Source organism: Carettochelys insculpta, chromosome 6, assembly GCF_033958435.1.
Source record: "Carettochelys insculpta isolate YL-2023 chromosome 6, ASM3395843v1, whole genome shotgun sequence".
Taxonomy (NCBI): domain Eukaryota; kingdom Metazoa; phylum Chordata; order Testudines; family Carettochelyidae; genus Carettochelys; species Carettochelys insculpta.
Window position 1 is genome coordinate 43,519,097 of NC_134142.1, and position 20,082 is coordinate 43,539,178.

The 20,082-nt window shown below is 47.5% G+C and overlaps 2 protein-coding genes across 7 annotated transcripts in view; one reads left to right on the top strand and one right to left on the bottom strand.

Annotated features, from left to right (window-relative positions):
* The window catches only part of MLH3 (mutL homolog 3), a 30,475-nt gene extending 23,581 nt beyond the window's left edge, over positions 1-6,894 (top strand). For 4 of the 6 annotated variants that reach the window (XM_074996768.1, XM_074996764.1, XM_074996765.1 and 1 more), the window contains 4 exons: positions 1,588-1,611; positions 1,852-1,930; positions 3,226-3,377; positions 6,088-6,886. In XM_074996768.1, coding sequence (XP_074852869.1) covers positions 1,588-1,611; positions 1,852-1,930; positions 3,226-3,377; positions 6,088-6,177 — 345 coding nt within the window. In that variant the 3' untranslated portion in view covers positions 6,178-6,886. Of the gene's footprint in view, positions 1-1,587; positions 1,612-1,851; positions 1,931-3,225; positions 3,378-6,087 lie in introns of all 6 variants that reach the window. The other 2 variants (XM_074996769.1, XM_074996771.1) reach the window with 2 other exon arrangements.
* A 1,001-nt stretch (positions 6,895-7,895) lies between these two features.
* On the bottom strand, positions 7,896-15,649 carry EIF2B2 (eukaryotic translation initiation factor 2B subunit beta). Its single transcript, XM_074996772.1, has 8 exons — positions 15,425-15,649; positions 14,322-14,442; positions 13,518-13,666; positions 12,438-12,601; positions 11,968-12,063; positions 10,888-11,025; positions 9,919-9,985; positions 7,896-8,427 (listed from the first exon to the last, which is right to left on the bottom strand). The coding sequence occupies exons 1-8, from the start codon at positions 15,585-15,587 to the stop codon at positions 8,270-8,272; spliced, it is 1,056 nt and encodes a 351-aa protein (XP_074852873.1). The 5' UTR covers positions 15,588-15,649; the 3' UTR covers positions 7,896-8,269.
* Positions 15,650-20,082: the final 4,433 nt, after the last annotated feature.

Here is a 20,082-nt window from a genome sequence, read left to right on the forward strand (position 1 = left end):
CCCCAAACAACAAAGGCAGAAGATGTGGGGGTTGCTCAGTGGCGTAGACGTCGAGCAGGAGCTACACTGCTTAAAACCTTGGGACTTTTTTAAGCCCCAATATGGGGAGAAAAGGGAGACACTTCTCCACCTGCTGGCTATCTAACACTAACTAAATAAAGAACAGAAGACTATGCTAAGAGAACTATTTACAACTATTTACACAATTAAGAGCTAGGGAGACCTGGGGTAGCAACAAATAATTCACCACAGAACCGATAGCCTACATTGGCAGTAAGAAGGGACACTCAGGTTGGCAGGATCATCTATAGGATTCCTCACTAGTGCCACTCCAGGGGGCTCCACGGCTGACCTGACATTTAGCAAGTAGGGTAAAATTTTCCAGCCGTTGTGCATCCAAAATGTGTGCACACCTAACTTGAACAGATATGACCAAGCACTCAAAGAAGAACATTTGCAATCATCCTTAGGTTCATCTATGCAAGAGAGAGCCCACCTCACCAGGACTGGGCAGCTTGTGGATTTAGGCAGCTTCTCTGAAAACCATTCCAGAAGTTTGCTGGGAAGTTATATGGGGAATCAGTACATTCCAGCCCAGCCTATTCCTTTGTTGAGGCATGAAGATCTGATTTCTGTTTCGGCAGAACTGTCCTGCAGTCCTTATTTAAATAGGATGCATTTCGCTGTTGAGGTCACTGCCTGTTAGCCACCAGAGTTGGAATATATCCAGATAATCTCTTCCAAAAGAAACAGTGGTTGTTTACTTACAGGAACTATGATTTTTCACAATATGTTGTCTATGGATTCCACCACACATCCACAACAAGCCCTCCTTCCCTGCTAGGACAGAGTCCTATGCCAGCTAGGCAAAGAAAATAAGGCACAGTTGGGCCAGCCTCTGCATTTTATGTCCTTGGATGGGACAGGAAAAGGACATGAACACATCCAGGATGTAGTACAAGTGAATACTGCATGCCAAAAGAATCTAACCTTGCAGACATGGGATAATGGCTCAGCAGAGGTGGAATCAGTGTGGACAACACATTTCTTAGAACTGCTGTAACTGTTGGGTAAGTTACCGTTCTTTCTTACTAGCTTTGTAAATGAATTAGCTGTGGGAGATGCGCTAAGATTAGGACTTAAAAAGATTCCAGGAATTGTGTAGCGTTAGCCCTTTTACTGCAATCTTGAAAAATTGCAGTGCATTTGGGAGCTTAATGAGGTGACTTCAGGCTGGCCTTCTGTCTGTGGTACATATATGGCCCTTATCATATAGTACTGGAGACTCTCAATCTTTAATGTATTTCTCACCAAACATCTCTGTGAAGTCCTGTCATCCCTGTTTTATAGGGTGGGAAGGAGGGGGAACTCAGAAATTTTCCCAAATGTATGGCAAAGTGGGGACTTCAAACAGGATCTCCCACTGCCAGGGCTGGTGCTCCAATCACTGGACCATCCTCTCTGGTTATTTATCACAGTGAGTGGCTTGGAACTGATACAGTAAAAACGGCTGGGTTTAGAGAGCAGATATAATAGGTGAAGAAAAAAACCTGTGATTGATTGACCGTTCTGCCTCTTGCTTTCTAGGAGTTGATTCAAGAACAAATTGAGGTAAGCAGAGTTCTTCTTTTGAAGTAGATCAGGGTTAGTCTGTCTACTGAAAATCCTGTTGCTTGAAACAGGACAAAACCTGGGCGAATACCATCAATTAGTTCTTAGGAATTGACAATGGGGAGAAATGGATCAGATGGTCCTTACTAGGTGTTCCTCCTCTGTTCCATATCTAATGTTACTATACTTTTCTTTTCTTACTCACTGGAAAGTTGGACCATATTCTCTTTCCACTTCTAGCTATTAAAGACCACAGGAGGCGCCCAAGGGACACTCCCGCTAACCTTTCTAAAGGTGCTGGCTTCCCAAGCATGCCATGGTAAGTGAGCCGAACGTCTCTACCTTTTCCACGTCTATGCTGACTTTCTGGGACTGTGGCATAACAGGGCACTTGGAAGGATTGCAGGAGTCCAAGCTTTCAAGCAACAAGGTATCTACTATGTAGCAGGGGGATTGCCTTCTTTTTGGAGATCTCTGCCAAGGACGGAACACGCTGCCCGTATTTGCATTGTGTGTGGCTGTTCTGCACATTCCTATTCAGATGCAAAATGCTGACAAACTGGAGACCTAATGTGGATCAATCCATATGAGCTCTAGTATTTGTGATTCAACGAGATGCAGAAGGAGTGCCCTATACTCAAAGAGCACATTTTTGATTCCCCCCCCATGGTAAGTTGTAGAAATACCAGTGTATGGCGTCCTGGAGGCCAAGGAAATGCTCATTCTCTAGATCCATAATGGACATCTGGCTCACCTTCTGAGCTTTCAGAAGTCTAGAAGGATGAGCAGATCTCACAAATGCAGGCTGCCATATTTCTAACCCCTTCATGCCAGCAGAGATCTTACAATTGCATTAACATTCCTCTTACAGCCAAAGGATACATGGATTGGTGGCACTGTTGCAAGGCCACACCACTAGAGTCTCCAAGCTGCACATGGCATAGAAAACTTCTTTTAGCTAGAAGAGCAAGACCAAGTGCCATCTCTGAACTGCAGGGTACAAACTCCTAAGGGGGGGAGTATATGAGACAATAGATTCTCACACCCTCTGGTGATAAGAAAGTTAAATGTTGTTAAAGTATGAGAAATATCTTATTAGCTTGCCTAGATCTGCAGTAGTTGCATTAAATGCCCATGTGTGGGAGTAGAGCAAGTGATTACTGAGATGGTGCTCAATCTCTAAGTAGCAAATGAGGTGGTATTCAGTCTCTCTCTGCTCTGGTAGCTCCTTATGTGTGGTGTGGCCTTGTTTTTAGCTCCTGAGGAAACTGCTCATTTGCTTTGTGCTGCAATGACAGTAATATCTGGAAGCAAGGAAGTAGCCCTGCCACCGCACCAGACCGGCAACCTCAGACCAGACCAAGCAGCTTAGGCTAGGGAGAAGCTAGTGCGTGCATGTGCTAGGAAGGCTTCTTGAGGGAAGTCAGATTAACTGAACCTAAATCTGAAGTCTGGTGAAGTCTGGCTTGTGCTGTTGGTTTGTGGCCTCAGGGAAGAGGAGGCAGTGGGAGCTGCCCCATATTAACTTGCTGTGTTATCCATAGTTCCGAGAGGGTGCTTGTTAGCTGAGCTGAACTCTTGCCAGCTTGTGCTATAATTTGCCTCTCTTTTCAGGAGCTATTAAGTTTAATGATATCTTGACTATGGAGGAAAGCTGCCAGCTTATAGAAGCTTTGTCCTCTTGCCAGTTGCCTTTCCAGTGTGCGCATGGGAGACCGTCTATGATGCCACTTGCAGATACAGACCACCTGAAGCAGGAAAAGCAGGTACAGTGTGAAATGCTGGGCAGAGAAAGATGAGCATGGAATGGGTTGTCTGAAATCCATTAAATCTTTTCATCCAGATTTCAGGCTAACCAACAGCACTTAATACAGTGGTGTCCTGACTGAAATAACCACTGGCCACCTGTGAGGTAAACCTATAGCTCCTGTTCTTCCCTTAACTGGTCCTGTATTATTTCCTGAGGTATTGTGTATAAATGAAGAATGCAACTCATTGGGTGCAAAGAGCCAGAGGCTATTTTAGTCTCTCTACTCATGTGGCATATTACACATTTACCCTGACAACCCTACTGCCATGCCATTTCCTAGTGTTGCTTCCTGAAGTTGTATAGACTTGAGAAGCAGCCACTGACAGTGGTTATCCAGCTATCCTGTATCATTAGAAGGAGTTATGCTATTGGTAACACTGCCGTTGATCACTGCTATAAACTCATCTCTGGACAAATTGGAGTAAGTTCAAAGAAGAGCAAAAAAGAAAAAAAAAGGGCCAGGTAATTGCAGGTTATATGAGGAGAGAATAAGGGTTAACTCTGTCTAGTTTGGCTAAGGGACAGCTAGTAGTTGAGGGAAGAACTAGTAATGTGCGCCTTTCTGTAGCTCCCTACTAACTGTGCTGGCCCCTACATATGTTGAGCACATAGGATACCCCAAAGCAGATCATAGAATCATAGAATACAAGGACTGGAGGGGACCTTGAGAGGCCATTGAGTCCAGCCCCCTGCCCCAATAGCAGGACCAGGTACTGTCTAAACCATCCCTGATAGACATCTATCTAACCTGTTCTTAAATATCTCCAGAGATGGAGATTCCACAACCTCCCTTGGCAATTTATTCCACTGTTTGACAACCCTGACAGTTAGGAACTTTTTCCTCATGTCCAACCTAAACCTCCCTTGCTGCAGTTTAAGTCCATTGCCTCTTGTTCTATCCTCAGAGGCCAAGAAGAACAAGTTTTCTCCCTCCTCCTTATTGACACCCTTTTGGATACCTGAAAACCGCTATCATGTCTTCCCTTAATTTTCTCTTTTCCAAACTAAACAAGCCCAATTCTTTCAGCCTTTTGTCATAGTCACATTCGCTAAACCTTTAATCATTCTTGTCGCTCTTTTCTGGACCCTCTCTAATTTCTCCACATCTTTCTTGAACTGTGGTGCCCAGAACTGGACACAACACTCCAGCTGAGGCCTAACCAGCGCAGAGTAGAGCGGAAGAATGACTTCTCATGTCTTGTTCACAACACACCTATTAATGCATCCCAGAATTATGTTTGCTTTTTTTGCAACAGCATCACACTGTTGACTCAGTACTCTTGCTTTCTTCTCTCATAACTCAGTTTCTTTTGAAATGTCTGCCTGAAACAATGCATTAGCAGTGTGCGCAAATGGGTAAATCTACTGCTATTTGAAGAGTAGAATTATTTAGGATGATAAGAATTATAACCAAGAGACAAAGGTTGAAGTAAAGAAAAAAAATCAAGGCTGGTAGAGTGATTTTTTAAGTTAGGTATAAGATTTGCAAACCTAGTTTGAAAATGTGTACTACTGCAACTTTAGATGAAAATATGCAATGAACTAGTTTTTCAAATGCTACTGCCAGTAAGGTACTTTAATTTTACAAAAATAAATTTAATAGTACAGACCTGGTCCTGCAAACAAGCTGGTAAGTGACTTTACTCACATTTGTATCTCCATTTACTTGCTTAAAATGAAAGATAAGTGTAGCCCCAGCAGTTGAAAAATTGTATTTTTACTGAATTCGTCTTAGGGTCATAAAACTTTTCATTTCAGAATAAAATTGGTTCAGTATTAACAGTGAAAAGTTAGACATTTACAACATTAAAATTATGACCAAACATTTCAAAATAGGAGCCTGAAATTAGGCTCTTATGCCTATATGTAGGCACTTAAGTAACTTATGAGCACAAATCCTATTGATTTCAAACCCTGCCAGAGAAATACCCTTGCCAAAACATTGCAGCTTTCTTCACTCATGCCAGTTCAATATATTGGATTATGGTACCGGTTACAAAATAGGAAGGTCATTTTACTTACCACATTGACTATAGTGTTAAAATTGCTTGCTGTAGGAATTTGCTACATAGGATACAATAAGCAGGCTCAAACGAACTGAGTCTACTGAGTAACTCCCCCGAAGAAACAGCCCTTCAGCAGCATCAGGTAACCCGGACCTAAGGTCCGTCTGCCCCCCACCCAGCCCCAATGCCTCTACCCCCTCATGCTCCACCCCACACTTAAAATTTCTTATAGGTACTGTCATATTGCAACTCCCCCATCACCTATCCTGGGTGCCCCTCCTAGGGGGCAGGTATGTGTCATAGGACAGTACCTGTAAGGAGTTTAATTACTTGCACCCCTAGAAACATCTAAAACCTGAAATTCTGCCATTAAGGAGGAAGCTAATGAAAGGAACAAGTGCAAAACACTTAAGCCTAAAATGAGAAGCAACAAACTAACAAGATGTGTATTTAAATAAAACAAAACCTTGATTTTTATCCACCCTGGTGCCAGGGTACTGCAGCCAATTGTGAAATTGGCTCCTAGGGGGAAGCCACAGAGGACATGCAAAATTAGATTTGATAAAACACTTGAGCATCTTTCTGCGTGGGGAAAGGACTGGGGAGCTTTGTATCAATTAATGAAGCTTTGTATCAATTTTTTCTCTTTTCTTCTACTAGCCTAAACCTAATTTGGCTAAACTGCGGAGAATGGCCCAAGCCTGGCAGCTGTTTGGGAAACAAGGAGAGTACTGTGGAAGTATGAGCTGAAAACCAGACCCTCCAGGAGTATTGATGTCTCATGATCCCCCCGTACTTACAGCCAGAAATGTGAAACAAACATTCCTTGTTTGGATGCAATTCCTGAGCCAGAATGGTGTCAGAAATCCTACCTTCACAGCTGACCTTTTGAGCACAGATTATCCCTGGGAATGTATACTCTTGTAGCCCAGAGGCTTCAATGTTGATAAAGTATATTGTACACCAAGAATTGGCTCCTGAAGGGTATAAATTGCCTCACATTTGTAAATGTTAAATTCTCTTCTTGTGATTCTAGCAGGACTCATGGGGGAAGGGTTGTTTTAATGTATTTACAATGCTTTGAAAGCATGGAGGGCTAAGTATTTATTAATAAATCAGCAACACTTTCCTCAGCCTCTTGTCTGACTGGAACAAGAATAGTCCATCTCTAACGTTCTTTTGTAGGTGAAGTTGGGCTAAGTCTAGAGGAATTTGTTGGCAAAACCCTTGGAGTGTCCAGATTCCCAAGCAATGAAGGGTCCTGTGGCACTTTATAGACGAACAGAAAAGTTTTGAGCATGAGCTTTCGTGAGCACATGCTCAAAACTTTTCTGTTAGTCTATGAAGTGCCCCAGGACTCTTCGTTGCTGTTACAGATCCAGACTAACACGGCTACCCCTCTGATACCAGATTCCCAAGGGCATTCTGAATGCAGCACTTTTGTCAACAGCTGTACGCCACAAGGAAGAATGCTTCTGTCAACAGATCTGTGAACAAAAAGCTGGTCTGGACGTGGGGGGGGGGGGGGGGGGGGGGGGGGGGGGGGGGGGGGCGGGGCTTCTGGCACACCGGGCAGCACTATGTGCTGTGCTTCCTGTTGGCTGTTTTGCCAATAGAGTAGCTGGGCAGTCTGGCTGCTCTCTATCAACAGAGTGGATTGCTCTTGTGATCTGCCCTATGGTCCGGCCGCGATCTGTCGACGTAAGTTTTGTCAGAAGATCTCTTCCAACAAAAACTTCTGCCAACAAATCCCTCTACTCTAGACATAGCCTTAGAGTCAGACCATAAAGTAACCAAAAGTCTCACTTTATTCATCTAAGCATCTAACTATAGAGCAGTCCTGGCTTGATGTTTCTTTTCTTGCCTGCAGCTTTAACAGCACATTGGTCCTTTTCTCCAAGTGGAAGGGAGAGCTCAAAAGTACAATCAGATGCTTTCTTCTCAGTGACAGATGAGTTCACTGGAGAAGAGGTAATTAAGAATCTTAGAGCATTCCTTGCAATAAGTCATGCTCCTACTCTAATTTTATTCTGCCTCCATTCTTCACTTCACCTTGCAGGTCTAACCAAATGGGGGTTTATTTCTGTACCAATAAGGGGGTCATGTTACAAGTTTGTATTTACTCACACATTACTGTAACAAACAGGATTTAAGTGCCTAGATTAAATGCAAGAATCCTGGACTGGCAGGCTTTACCATCTAAATGAAACCAGGGGAAGGAAAATACTTCATTTCTTACCTTAAACTGGGATGCAGTATTGCTGTGCTGTCAGGCTAGCTCTCATGTTGCCAGAGATGGCTAAAGAGAATGCACTGTTAAGGCCTTTGAGTTGTAATAGTTGTCATACAGCCACTTAAGCAACTATAGATATCTTACAACACCACCAGCTTACTCTCAGGGACAGTGTTCTGCTACTGTTTGAAGAATGAGCATTTTATTCTCGTGTAGAAAATAAGGCAACAGCAGCGACCACGAGCAGTCTTTATTGTAGCACACTAAGGTAATGCGACTTAGTGGCAACAGAAAATCCCATTTACACCTTGTCCATTATGAAACCAGAAGGTATGTAGAAATATACAAGAATGGCAACAACGGGTTCCAAAAAATCAAATAAATTAAAAACTGCTTCATGGGGCTTGTAAAACAAGTGACAGAGCAAAGCCAGGCCTTGATCTCTGCTGCTCTTTACTAGGGAGGAAAAAAATCATACTCCATGTAGATGGTTCCTTTTGAAGACAGTCACTCCCATCTCTGCAGCCCTAGGTTTATTTAGATGCTGGATCTTTCCAAAGAACAAGGTAGGAAGAGCCAAAACACACAGGCACTTCAACCCAACAGAGCTCAGAGTTCATGGTCATCAGGATGGTAGAGCTCACTCATGAGGCGATAGATGTACGAGGGTGCGTTACCCCCAATATTGGAGATAAATAGCGTGATGAGCTCTGGGGGAACATAGTCAAACACTGGACAGTGAACACTGATCTTTGACAGGATCTCCCCTGAAAGGGAAACAATCATGGTATTAGAGATGAGCAGCAGACAAGGTGATGGAGTGTGGCTTCACCATACACTGCCTGGAGCACAGGTTGTGACCCTTACCCCACAACCCATAAAAATCAGCATTGAGATGGTGGAATGAGATTCATGGTACGTGTATTGGAATTATGAGTATAGACCACAATCTCAAGAAGAATGATACAGCTTGCCCTGCTGATGTTTGATTGCTAACCACCAGTGCCTGATGCTTCCAGGAAAGGCAATTCCTCCTCTACTGTCTCTGCCAGTCTGGTCTTGGGCAAGTGAAACAGTCCTCCAGTATGGCGATCACTTAGGTCAGGAGCACGTGAACAAGACCTAGAAGAACTGACTGTAGCACGCCCCCCGGCATCCAGTGTCCCACCTCCAACTATTGGAGAAATTGGCTAATAGCAGTGTTAAATGAGCCATATGTCACTGTAGGCTACTGCATCATAACACCTCCTCCGTAAGTGTATCAAGCTCAATCTTAAAACAAGTTAGGGTTTCCCCCCCACTACTTCCTCTGGAAGGGTGTTGCAGAATTTCACTGCTGCGAGAGTTAGAACCATGCATGTAATTTCAAGCCTCAACCTGCTGATAGTCAATTTATATCCCTTTGTTCTTGTGCCAACACTGCCAGTTAACTTCAGTCCTTTCATTGCCTAACGCGTCCTCTGATTTATTTTGTAGAAAGAAATCCTATTTCCCCACAGCCTTTGATTTTAGGCAAAACATGCCAAGAGCTATGTTTCTGTTTCATTTTGTTTCTTCTTGTAAGGCAGGTTCTCCGTTCCCCTGATTATCCTAGTACTCCTCCTCTGTACCTATTCTGGTCTGAATCATCTTTCTTAACTGGTGAGACTAGAACTGCATGGGTAACCTTGCCTGAGAAGCCCCATGGTAGGAGCAGAACTATGTCAGCCAGAAGTCACAGTACTTATGAGAGCTACACTGAAAATAGTTAGGCTTCTCTGCCAGTGTACTAGGTCTGTGCCACCCATTAGCAGGCACTCACCACCAGAATTTTGATTTTTTTTTTTTTAATTACTACATACATAAGGACAGGACCCAACAGCAAGGATGGAGTTCAGAGGAAACCCTGTTCTAATGCTCCCATCTGCCAAGTAACATGTAAATTAGGAAAGTAGTTAGAATCATTATAGAGCACGCGTGTCCAACCTGCAGCCCTGGACAGCTAGTAATGCGGCCCCACAAGATCGTAAACTTTTAACATTATTATGTGATTTATATACATTAACTATATTATATATTTTGTACGCAGCCCAAGACTATCTTCACTCAATGCGGCCCAGGCCAGCCAAAAGGTTGGACACCCATGTTATAGAGTTTAAGATAAAGGGTTTCTTTCCCTTCGTTACAATCCTGTCTTTAAATGTGTAAGATCAGGTGCCACATCCTGGGATTTACATATCTAGTTCCTCTTCAAAAACCTGCTAAAAGAGGACCAGTACCTTCTGTGAAAGGCAGCACTTCTTGTGGGGAAACAAACTTGTGGAATGAATCCTCTTCATTAGGGAACTGGAAGAAAAAGCAATAGAGTCAGGAGAGGCTGTGCATCCCCATAATAACCTATGGAGCTGGGGGTGCAACAGTTGGAAGGGACTGAGCAGAACAAAGTAAATGCTTTACAGCTCAGATACGTAGGGTGTACAGCCGTCTCCTGCAGCCTCAGACTGGAATATGAAAGAGAAATGCAGGTGAAACTGCAGCAAGGATCTCAGGCAAGCCATCCATTCCTAGTTCTTTACTCCTGCATCTATTCTGGCCACTGCAGGACGTCGTGGTAGGTCAAGAGAGGAGATGGTCATGACTGCCCAAAGCCACTCTTCAGTGACTTGAGCCAGGATCCATATCACAGTATCAAAGGACCAGAACAGGAAAGTTCTAAAACATCTTCTTTCACCTATGAAAATGTGAGTTCAAACTGCCACTGGATTAAGTGGTTGAGTATGGAAGCTGTCAAGCTTGAGCATGGGCCTGCTAAACCCAGGGTTGTGAGCTCAATCCTTGAGGGGGCCATTTAGGGATCTGGGGCAAAACAAAAAACAAAAAAAAAATGGTGCTTGGTCCTGCCAAGAGGGCAGGAGACGGGACTCAATGACCTCCCAAGATCCCTTCCAGTTCTACAAGATGTGTATCTCCATAAATCTTGGTCTGCATCCTAAGAGCCCACCATTCAGTGTATCTGGTAGTAGGGACTGGAGCAAAGGCCTGAGATGCATCAGCAGAGCCACTGGGGGAGGTGCATCAATGGGAGGGGGCATTAGGATCAAGGCACACTCCCAGGGTTTGTAGCAGCCTTCTGGATTGCCAGCCTGTATTTCAGCCAATCAGTGCTGCCGTTCCTCCTTTCCCTGAGCTATTCAGGTCTATTTGCCCTGAGGCAGAGGAATTGCAGTAATCAAAGTGGCTACACCTACCTGTGGTGAATGCTTGAACATGGGTGCACAGACGATAAGGGGAGTGGAATGATGTTTAGCTGCCAGGGCCAGAGTATGAGTCCCACTTACAGCGATCAAGGCACCATTAGCCAAGATTGTCTTTGTACCAATGATCACCTACCAAGTACAAATAAGTGTTAGCATACTGGGCAGTTAACTGCGACAGATAGGTAAAAGGAGCTCCAAATTCTGGGCTGCTGGCTTAGCCCATGCTGGGGCTAGAGGCCACAAGCTCTCAGCATCTTTATGCATCCTGGCAAGATGGCATTACACTGACTAAAGAGATAAGGGAAGACAGGGATTGTAGCTCAGCAGCTTGCCCATCCAGGACTGGCGCAGCACAAAAGCTCTCCTCTAACTAGAGCAGCCCCCAGAGCTGTCAGACCCACCAAGTGGAAGTTGGAGAACTAACAAGCATTTGTTGCAGGGCTGCGGTGCCCTAATCTTATCTCCACAAGTTAGCAAAGAAAGCCATCAGAGCTGTGAGGACATCCAGCAGCTATTTCCTGACACCACGCCAAAGGCTGGGCATACTGCCTGCTGTGTGACTCATGCTCCAGGCAGGGCGCAGTGCTTCTTCCTCTGGGGATGGGCAAGCTTGAAGTGTGTGGGGGGGCGTGGGGGTGTGTGTTGTTAATTTAAAAAAAAAAAAAAAAAAGCTGGAGTCAACCCTTTGTCTCACTTGGCTTTGTCAGTCTCAGAGCAACTTTGCCTCCACTTGGAATTGCTGGTTGTTCTAATGCATTCTGGAAATTTAGCCACCCAGGTGGCAAGTATCTAGTGGGCTAGTCACATTGGTCTCAACAAATACAGTGCATCCTATTCCCCATGCCCCGTCAGCTTCTCTCTTTCTACCTGTCTGTACAGTAGCTCTCATGTTGTGCTGGGTACAAGATGTAAATATTAAAACCCTTCCTGAGACAGCCTCTTTCACCACCTCTCTCCAGTCACTTTGGGATCTTTGCCAGGGGAAGCAAACTCACTTAACACTGCCTATGGATGGCCATCTCAGACGTGAACACCAGCACTTCCATACCGCCCTCCACTTCCCAAACCTACCTTGTTGACTCGAGACATGACAGCAAAGATGGCAGCATCACTCATGACAGTGGTTTCAATTTCCTCTTTAGACAGACGAACAGCCATTTCATGACCCTGCAGAAGATGGAGAATCAGGTGAGTTCCTTAAGGACCCAGACAATGAAGCTCTTGAGCCAGACTCAATGCAGCAGCAGACACACTCAGTTCAAGCCAGAAGTTACATTTTCGGAGCCAGGAACATGCCAGGGGTATAACACATATGTGCTCCTCTAAATCACTGAGGGGTGGGTAGACAAAGAATTTGTCCCACTTATTGGTCACTGGCAGCAATCCCATAGCATTTCTTGGAGCAGCTTGGACCCTCCGTCATTCTTACTCCTACTTAGCAGAAGTACCTGTTATTTGGACACCCACTCCTCCTAAGGTGGATAAAAGCACTGCAGATACCTCAGGCAGGGCCTGGAGAACATGGCTAGCAGGGGCCCTACCTGGCAGAAAGGTGCACACTCCGCCACAATGACATGGAATTTCCGCTTGCGTGCTGCCTCCTTCAGGAAGGCCTCAACAGTGCGAGAGTAGCCAATGGTCATGATCACCTCATTGGAGTGGATGTGCTCCAGCGCCTGCGTTGCAATGTTATCCTTGGTGCCCTCTGCAAGGGAAGCCATCCAGCAGTGAGGGGGAGAAGGGGGGTTAGGTCCAATATCCGCTATGTTGATTCCAGCCACAGCACCAAGAGGAGAGAGCAAAAGCCCTCTGCAACTGCATACAACTTCAATTCCCTCTCCCTAGAGCTACCTCACTGGCTAAAACAGCCCAGCAACTTTTCAGAGCTCTGGCTATGGAGACAGAGATGGGAAGTTTTGAGCTACAACTTGATGAAAGGCAAGGACCAGCATCAGCCATGATGGTCACCCTGCCCAGACTAGCTTTTGGTGCCAGAAAGGGAGATGCATGAGGAAGTCATATCCTGTCAGCACTGAATGTGGAGGGGGTTGCCAAGCCCTGTACTCCTCAAGAAGACAAATGGTCCTTGGTCTGTGGGACAAGCTGCAGAAGACAACGTGTTGTGAAGGAGAACTGAAGCTGAATGTTGTATCAGGTGCAGATGAAATTTAAGAGGTTCATGCGGCACATGTGCTTGGGAGGCAGCACACCATAGCAACCCCTCCTAGCTGTCTCAGGTGGAGGATTGGCCGTGGAGACAATCCTTGCAATGCATTTGCCAGGGAAGAAGCGCAGGGGGAATATTTAAATCTGTTCCCTGCAGGACAGAAGTCTGTCTCCAGAGTCCACCACTGTACTAAGCACACCATGGCCCCACCTGTCATTTGGAGGAAGGGCTCTGCTCAGATTCTTTCAAAGCTCCGAGTGCAAACAATGCAGGAGTTAACTTTGCCATGGTCCTGTGAGGCAAGTGCATCCTTGACGCTCCTTTACTCTCCTCACAGGACCACATAGGAAGCGATGCCAGGGCACAAACATTCTGTGAGATTGAGCCTCACAGCTCCCCATCCTTTCCATTCTATGAGAAGCACTTTCTCCCACAGTCTTGGTTCATCACCTACCCAGTTCTATCAGCAGCTCACTAATAGCTTCAATCACATTAGCCCTGAGAGGGGGATAGGAAGTGTTGAAGTCCTCGCTGAGCCCTCCAGAGGTCAAAAGCTTGTGCAGTGACTCCTGCTGGTCACTCTCCTCGCTACGCCCACGGAGTCTATGGAGAGAGCACAGCCCATCACACCAAGAACAGAGCACAGGTAAACCACCTCACGAAAGCCTATGGAAGAAGCTGCTTTTGAGCTATGTTATCCCCCCAGAGCAGAGAAATAAGAGGCCTTTCATATTCGGGTGGATAAGGGAGCTACACCCATTTTCACAAACAGCCTCCAGAGCCAGTCGTGGCAGAAAGCCACCTCAAGCTTTGCTCATAAACTGTACTTTCTGAAAGCTATTTTAGTAAACTTTGAAATCTGCAGGAAATACACTGAGCTGCTTGGCTCAAGGACTCTCTCTCCTCAGAAAGTGGGGAGAGGAAAGTACCTGTGATGCAGGATCAGAGCACATAGTTCTGTACCAGAGGGAGGCTCACAAAGCAGTTAACACCTGCTAGAGGAAATATCAGTATCTGGGAAACCACAAGGCTCACTGGGGCTACAAACATTCCTACAACAGAATTTAAAATGTTTAACCTTGAAGGAAAAGCTGTGAGCATGGAGAGGGCAAACATCTCACTTAGATTCCTGAAGAGGGTCTCACAGGAGCAGCAAAGAGAAAACAAAATACAGGATCCAAATCATCCTGTCAGGAAGATCTTTTCCCAGGTCACTGAGAGAGATACACACAGGCAATGGGGGGATAGAGAGCTTCACCTGCCATACTCCTCACGAATGATCTTCAGCACTCGCCGCACCATATTTCCAACAGTTGTCTCAGATGGCTGGGCTGCAGCCATCCTCCTGCCCTCCTTCCGAATCAGCTCCATCAGCTCCCCTGAAACAAGGAGATGGCTTGGTGTCTATCCTGCCTAGAGCAGGTCCTGGCCACAGCCTCATGTAACCCTATCAGCATTGGACCTATACCAGCTTAAAATCAATCCAACTCACACAGAGGTTCACCTGGTTCAATTGCTACTAATATATTGGAACAAGTCTTAAGACAGAAAATCTACCAGTGTAACCTAGAAAATAATTGAGCCATAAGCAAACTTTTTAAACAATGTTACTAAGCAAAAGGATGAGGCAAAATGGAATTTTTACTACAATATTTCAGAGTATATCACTGAATCCCACCCACAAAACGAAGTCAAAGTGGTTTGGATGTCACACATTCCAGGAAATGTTCATAGTCTCATAAACAGTAAAGCAGAGTGTCAGGGGGAGAAGGGGTCCTGCTGGTGAGCACGCTGAGTGTCTGCGGCAACTCTGATCTGTATTTAACAAGGCACACTGAACGGGCACGAGCTGCAAATACCAGCAGAGAGCGAGAAATCCAACAACGGCAGAAAAAAAAACAGACAAAGGGAGACCCGGGAGGGAAGAACCCGACCCGCAGGGACGTGGTGGGCGTCAGACACTTACAGCGTTTTCTCCTGTTAAGGCTGGAGAGGGGGCTCACCAGCAACCTAACCCCTGGGACGAGTCTCCGGGTGGGCGAAGGGGGATAATCGCGACGAGTACCACGAACCCCAGGGCGGGCGATCACGGGCCTGCGGCGGGGGGCGGCATTTGGGGCCGGAAGGCGCCGCATCCCACCGACAGGGCGGACAGGGCGAACCGGGCTCGGGCTCAGGGAAGCTCCTTGGCCGCGAGACGGGTCCGATGGCGCCCAGCGCTGGGGAACGAGCCCGGGCGCCGCTGGGGGGCGGACGAGGAGCCGGCGCAGGCCAAGATGCGCTACCCGTGGCCGGCGAAGCGCCCCGGCGAGGGGGGCCGCCCCCACCACGGCCCCGTAAGTCCCGCCGCCGCCGTCTCACCCGCGCAGCTCCAGCGCCCATGGGCGATGATCTTCCTCAGCAGCCCCACCGTCTGCCGCGCCGCCTCCTCCGAGCTCAGCCGCTGACCGCCCCGCTTCAGCCGCGACACGAAGGCCTCGATCCGCTCCGACAGCTCCGATTCCTTCTCGGCCGCGCCCGGCATCTTGGCAGCCGTAGGATTGAGTCAAAGCACCACTTCCACCCGGACCCAGCCAGGACGGACCACTTCCGCCTCTGTCCACTGCCATTGGCCGAAAGCCGGATTCCTCCCGCCCACGCAGGGCCGATAAGCCAATCGCTGAGAAGGTCGAGGCGCCTCTCGCGCGCCGGTTTGGTCGGCGCGTCTGGCACGCGTGCGCAGCTGTGTGTGACGTAAAAAGTTTTCCGCCCGGAACGACATGCTCTGTGTTCTCACTCTGCCCTCGAGTGGCGTCACCCAAGGGCCGCCTTCCGCTTCCGGCCGCGTGCGGTTTGTGAAGTGGATGGGGCTGGCGGAAGTTCCTTGGAGTTCGTGTGAGGCCAAGTGAGCACCACGTGCCTGGGCGACGGGCGCAGCAGCCACGCTCCGGGGGCTGTCTGGGGCACCGTTGAGCGACATCTCCCCCATCGCTGACCCACCGCCCTTTCAAGTGGGACCCTGCACCGCTCCTGTCCGGCTTGTCTGCTCCTTGACAGCCCCAGTTCCCTCCTGAAGCAACAGATGTCCTGTGGCACCTTACAGACTAGCAGATATTTTGGATCATAACCTTTAGCGGGCAAAGACCTGATGCATCTGATGCATGAGTGGGGGGTTCCAGAGGAGGGTCTAAATTATAGGGTCCTGAAGAAGGAAGGAAAAAGGCCAGAGATGATGGGGTGAATTCAGTCAGGGAGGATGTGAGCTATTATTGGCAGCTAACGTAGAGGTGTGAACACTAAAAGAGGAGAAACTGCTTTTGCAGTTGGCCAGCCACTTTGCGTGTCTGTGCAAGCCTAAAATGATGGTGTCAAATTTGCAAGTAGATTGCAGTTTCTTTTTAGAGTCTGTTTAAAAAGAATTGTTGCAGGATGGCTACTTTTAAATCTGCTACTGTGTGTCCAGGGCGATTGAAGTGTTCTCCTACAGGTTTTTGTATGTTACTATTCCTGAGGTCTGACTTGTGCTCATTTATTCTTTTATGTAGAGACTGTCTAGTTTGGCCAATGTATATGGCAGAGGGCCATTGCTGGCACATGATGGTGTATAGCAGTAGATGTGCAGGTGAATGAGCCCCTGATGGTGTGGCAGTTCCATACTGCCACCTAGCATGTGTGCCCTGCAGGCTGAATGCTTGAGCAGCTGCCCAGGAGAATCAGGTGCTGCCCAGATGATTAGCAGAGTGACCACAGAGGGCGGCCTGTGTTTCTATTCGTCGTGCACATCTGCATATTACATGACACAATTTGTTTGGCCCATGGGTGGAGAACATTAGAGGGAACATGGGTTGCAATGATGCTGCCATTCTGCATGGCCACCCTGTTGGAGACAGACTGAAGCTGAGTGGTGCTGTGACTCTGCAGTGCAAGGTGCAATACCATTTGGTTTGGGGGCCCAGGGCGAACTGCACCTACTGCTCCTCCCCTCTCCAGGCTGCTCTGAATGTGGGAAATGTTCCTTTTCCATTTGAAATGGGCAGGTTTGTGAGTTAAAGTAAAAAGTCCTGTGAAGCCTGGAACTCTTGGCAGATCTGCATGTACTGCAGGATGTGCAGATATGAGGACAAATAACAAACCAGACATGACAAGACCCAAAGACCTAGGGAGGCGGCAAGGGAATGAGCCCTAAGGGCCCTTAGATGTGAGGTGAAGGGTTAGGGAGCAAGCCACATATGCCCAAGAGCGGTGGAGCGGAAATAAACCCCAGTCTTCCAGAAGAGGGTTCTCATATTCAATTCAAGGTGCTCATGTTTTGTCTAACTTATATTTGCAATCTCACAGGAGGGTGAGAGACTTAGCTAAGTCGTAGAAAAGGAAAAGTAATATGACCCCTGCACCTCACTTTGGCTGTGGCCACTCTTGGCCAAAACTTCGAAGTGGTCATGCAAATGGCCATTTCGAAGATTACTAATGAGGCACTGAATTGAATATTCAGTGTCTCGTGAGCATTAGGATGCTTCCGGCCGCGGCGCTTTCCAATGTGTGCAGCTCGGTGTGGCTACAATGGGGGTCCTTTTTGAAAGGAGCTGCACCTTTTGAAATCCCCTTATTCCCCTCAGTGGGCCATTTCGAAGTGTTGGCCAAGTGTGGCCCCAGCCTTTGTTCTGAGTCGTGCTTCACAGCCTACAGGTTCAAATAACAAGCTCTTGATCTGCATTGTAACTGCTCCGTTAGGGCCGTACGTACTGAGCACTGTTGTCTTCCAGACTGAACTGTCTTATTCAAAGTGTGAGTGATTGCAGACAAATTGCCATTTAATTGTAGTTCAAAACACAAGTCAAAGTGATGCCTAGGGCCTGGTTAATTCATTGGCTCCCCTGGAAGAGACAGAGTATGACCCGTTGGCTGGTTGTGAGGTCTCACAGATGTGGAAAAGGACAGCTCCACATGGGGGAGCTTAGAGCATTTGTGAACAGCGCGGTGTGAACGTGTAGTGTCTGCTTAGCAGTGTTGAGAAGAGACAGGCACAGGCTGGGGAGAGGAGGCTGAAAGCGATGGAAAAATAGATTCTCTCCTTCACTCCTTTTTTAGAATCTACTTTAGATCCCTTGATGCCAGAGGCTGATGTTCTGCTCTTACCAGTTTATGTTTTGGGGTTGCATAATATTCAGTGTCCTCTCCAAGGCACGGTTTGGCCAGGAGTAGAATAATTCTGGCTTTGCCCGCAACTGAGTTGGAGTGAGAGAGTGCTGCTTGGGACAGAAATTATGAGTGTCGCTCCTGTGGGAACCTCCATTGGCAAAGACTTCCACAGGGCTAATTTGGAAAGGAGGTGGGAGGAAGGGCCTTGGGTCACATCTCTTGCCCGCAGTCGAGTCCTGCCAGTTCTCAGGAGCTTTGTTTTCTTTACCCACAATCCCCAGGGTATCCCCTGATGGAAATAGTAACAATCCCACAATTTCTAATAGCAGAATCTGAGTGAGACATTCCTGAGGTCACTTCCCTCTCTGCCTGTCTCCTCTTGAGGCTGCCTTCCCAGCCTTGGGTTCTTGCAGCCTGCCTCTGGCTAGGCTTGTGCAGATATAATGTGGGGACAGCCTGATTTGTGTCCCTTTCCCTTGGGTCTGCGGAGGCTGTGATACTTGGAGCCGTTTTCAGTCTTGCTCACTGTAACTTCCATTCATTTGAGTCCCAGTATTTCCACTTTTTGCTGCAATAACAAGGCTTTGGGTTAAGGCAGTTAGATGTTATTTCAGCTGGGATGGGGTGGGATCAACAGTGGGAAGAAATGGCTACAGTATAAACTGCCTGAGAAAACCCATCTGGAGCGTTCCCAGGGAGGGTAAGTGTGGCCTCAGCATCAAAAGTCCCTCCATTGGGGAGTATGAGAGAGGGGAAATGGGAGAGTTGAGGAAGCGCTGCAGCTCAGCCCCAGAATCCCTCCTCCCAGTGATAACAGGGACCTGGCTTCTCTTACCGTAGCTCGGAGCACATTGCTGATGCTGATTAACGGCACCCCCTGAGGTCCCTAGATGCGAGATGAGGCTCGCAATGCCTGGTTTTCAGATGAGAAATGACTTGTCAGGAGGCTGTGCTGGCTCTGAGCAAGCCCCTTCACCTCAGTGGCTCTTTGCCACTGGCTGGCGGTACCACCACTTGTTGGAGACTAGTATTTCATGCTCATCAGTGCTTCTCTGGTCTGGTGGTTTACAGTTAGAGAATCACAATGCAAACACCCAGATAGGACCTCCCGGGGTGGGCAAGCTGTTAAAAGTGATGCTAAGGCATGCAGCATCTTACAGACACCCAATGAAGTCTAAACATTAAGCACATTTTATAACTCTAGGACCTATTTTAACAACACTAACGCAGGGTGGGCCTGTCGAATTCCAGCTATGTATTAGTCAGGGTCCAAGTGAGGCAGAAGTACCTTGGCGTAATCTGGCATCCGGTTTGCTAGAATCACAGCAGGCTAATGAGTAAAACTGGCAGGCTTCCCACCCAGACGAATCATGGAGAGGAGGGCAGATAGATGAACACAGATAACACGCGAGAAGATCAGTCTTGAGCAGCTGGTGGGGAAAGGGTATGGGTTCCAATTTGTGCAAGTGGAACCCAAATATGGCCTGTGCTGGGCCCCAAATCACCCCCCACTGGAGAAACTCACCTTCGGGCCTAGCTCCCATGCGTCCCACATGCAGGACTAATAATGTGGGTGGCACAAGGTGTGCAAGGGGCTGGCAGAGATAGGTTGGGGAAAGGGAAGTCAATGTTATTCAGCCCTAGAGGGGCCCATAGACTTGCCAGGGCCTTTGGCAAGGTGGAAGGGGCTGGCTCTGAGCTCCTGGAAGGGGCAGTACCTTGAGCAGAAGGGACGGGGCTGGGGCACCCAGTCCTCCGCGCTACCCCTCCCCAGCTACCTCTCAGAACCCCCTGGAGTTTGCTGCACAGTGCTGCAGCAGCAAGTTAAAGGGGTCTGGCCACTACTCCGGTAGTAGTGGTGGCTGTGGCTGGGAGCCCTGGGCGCCTTTGAATTCCTGGGC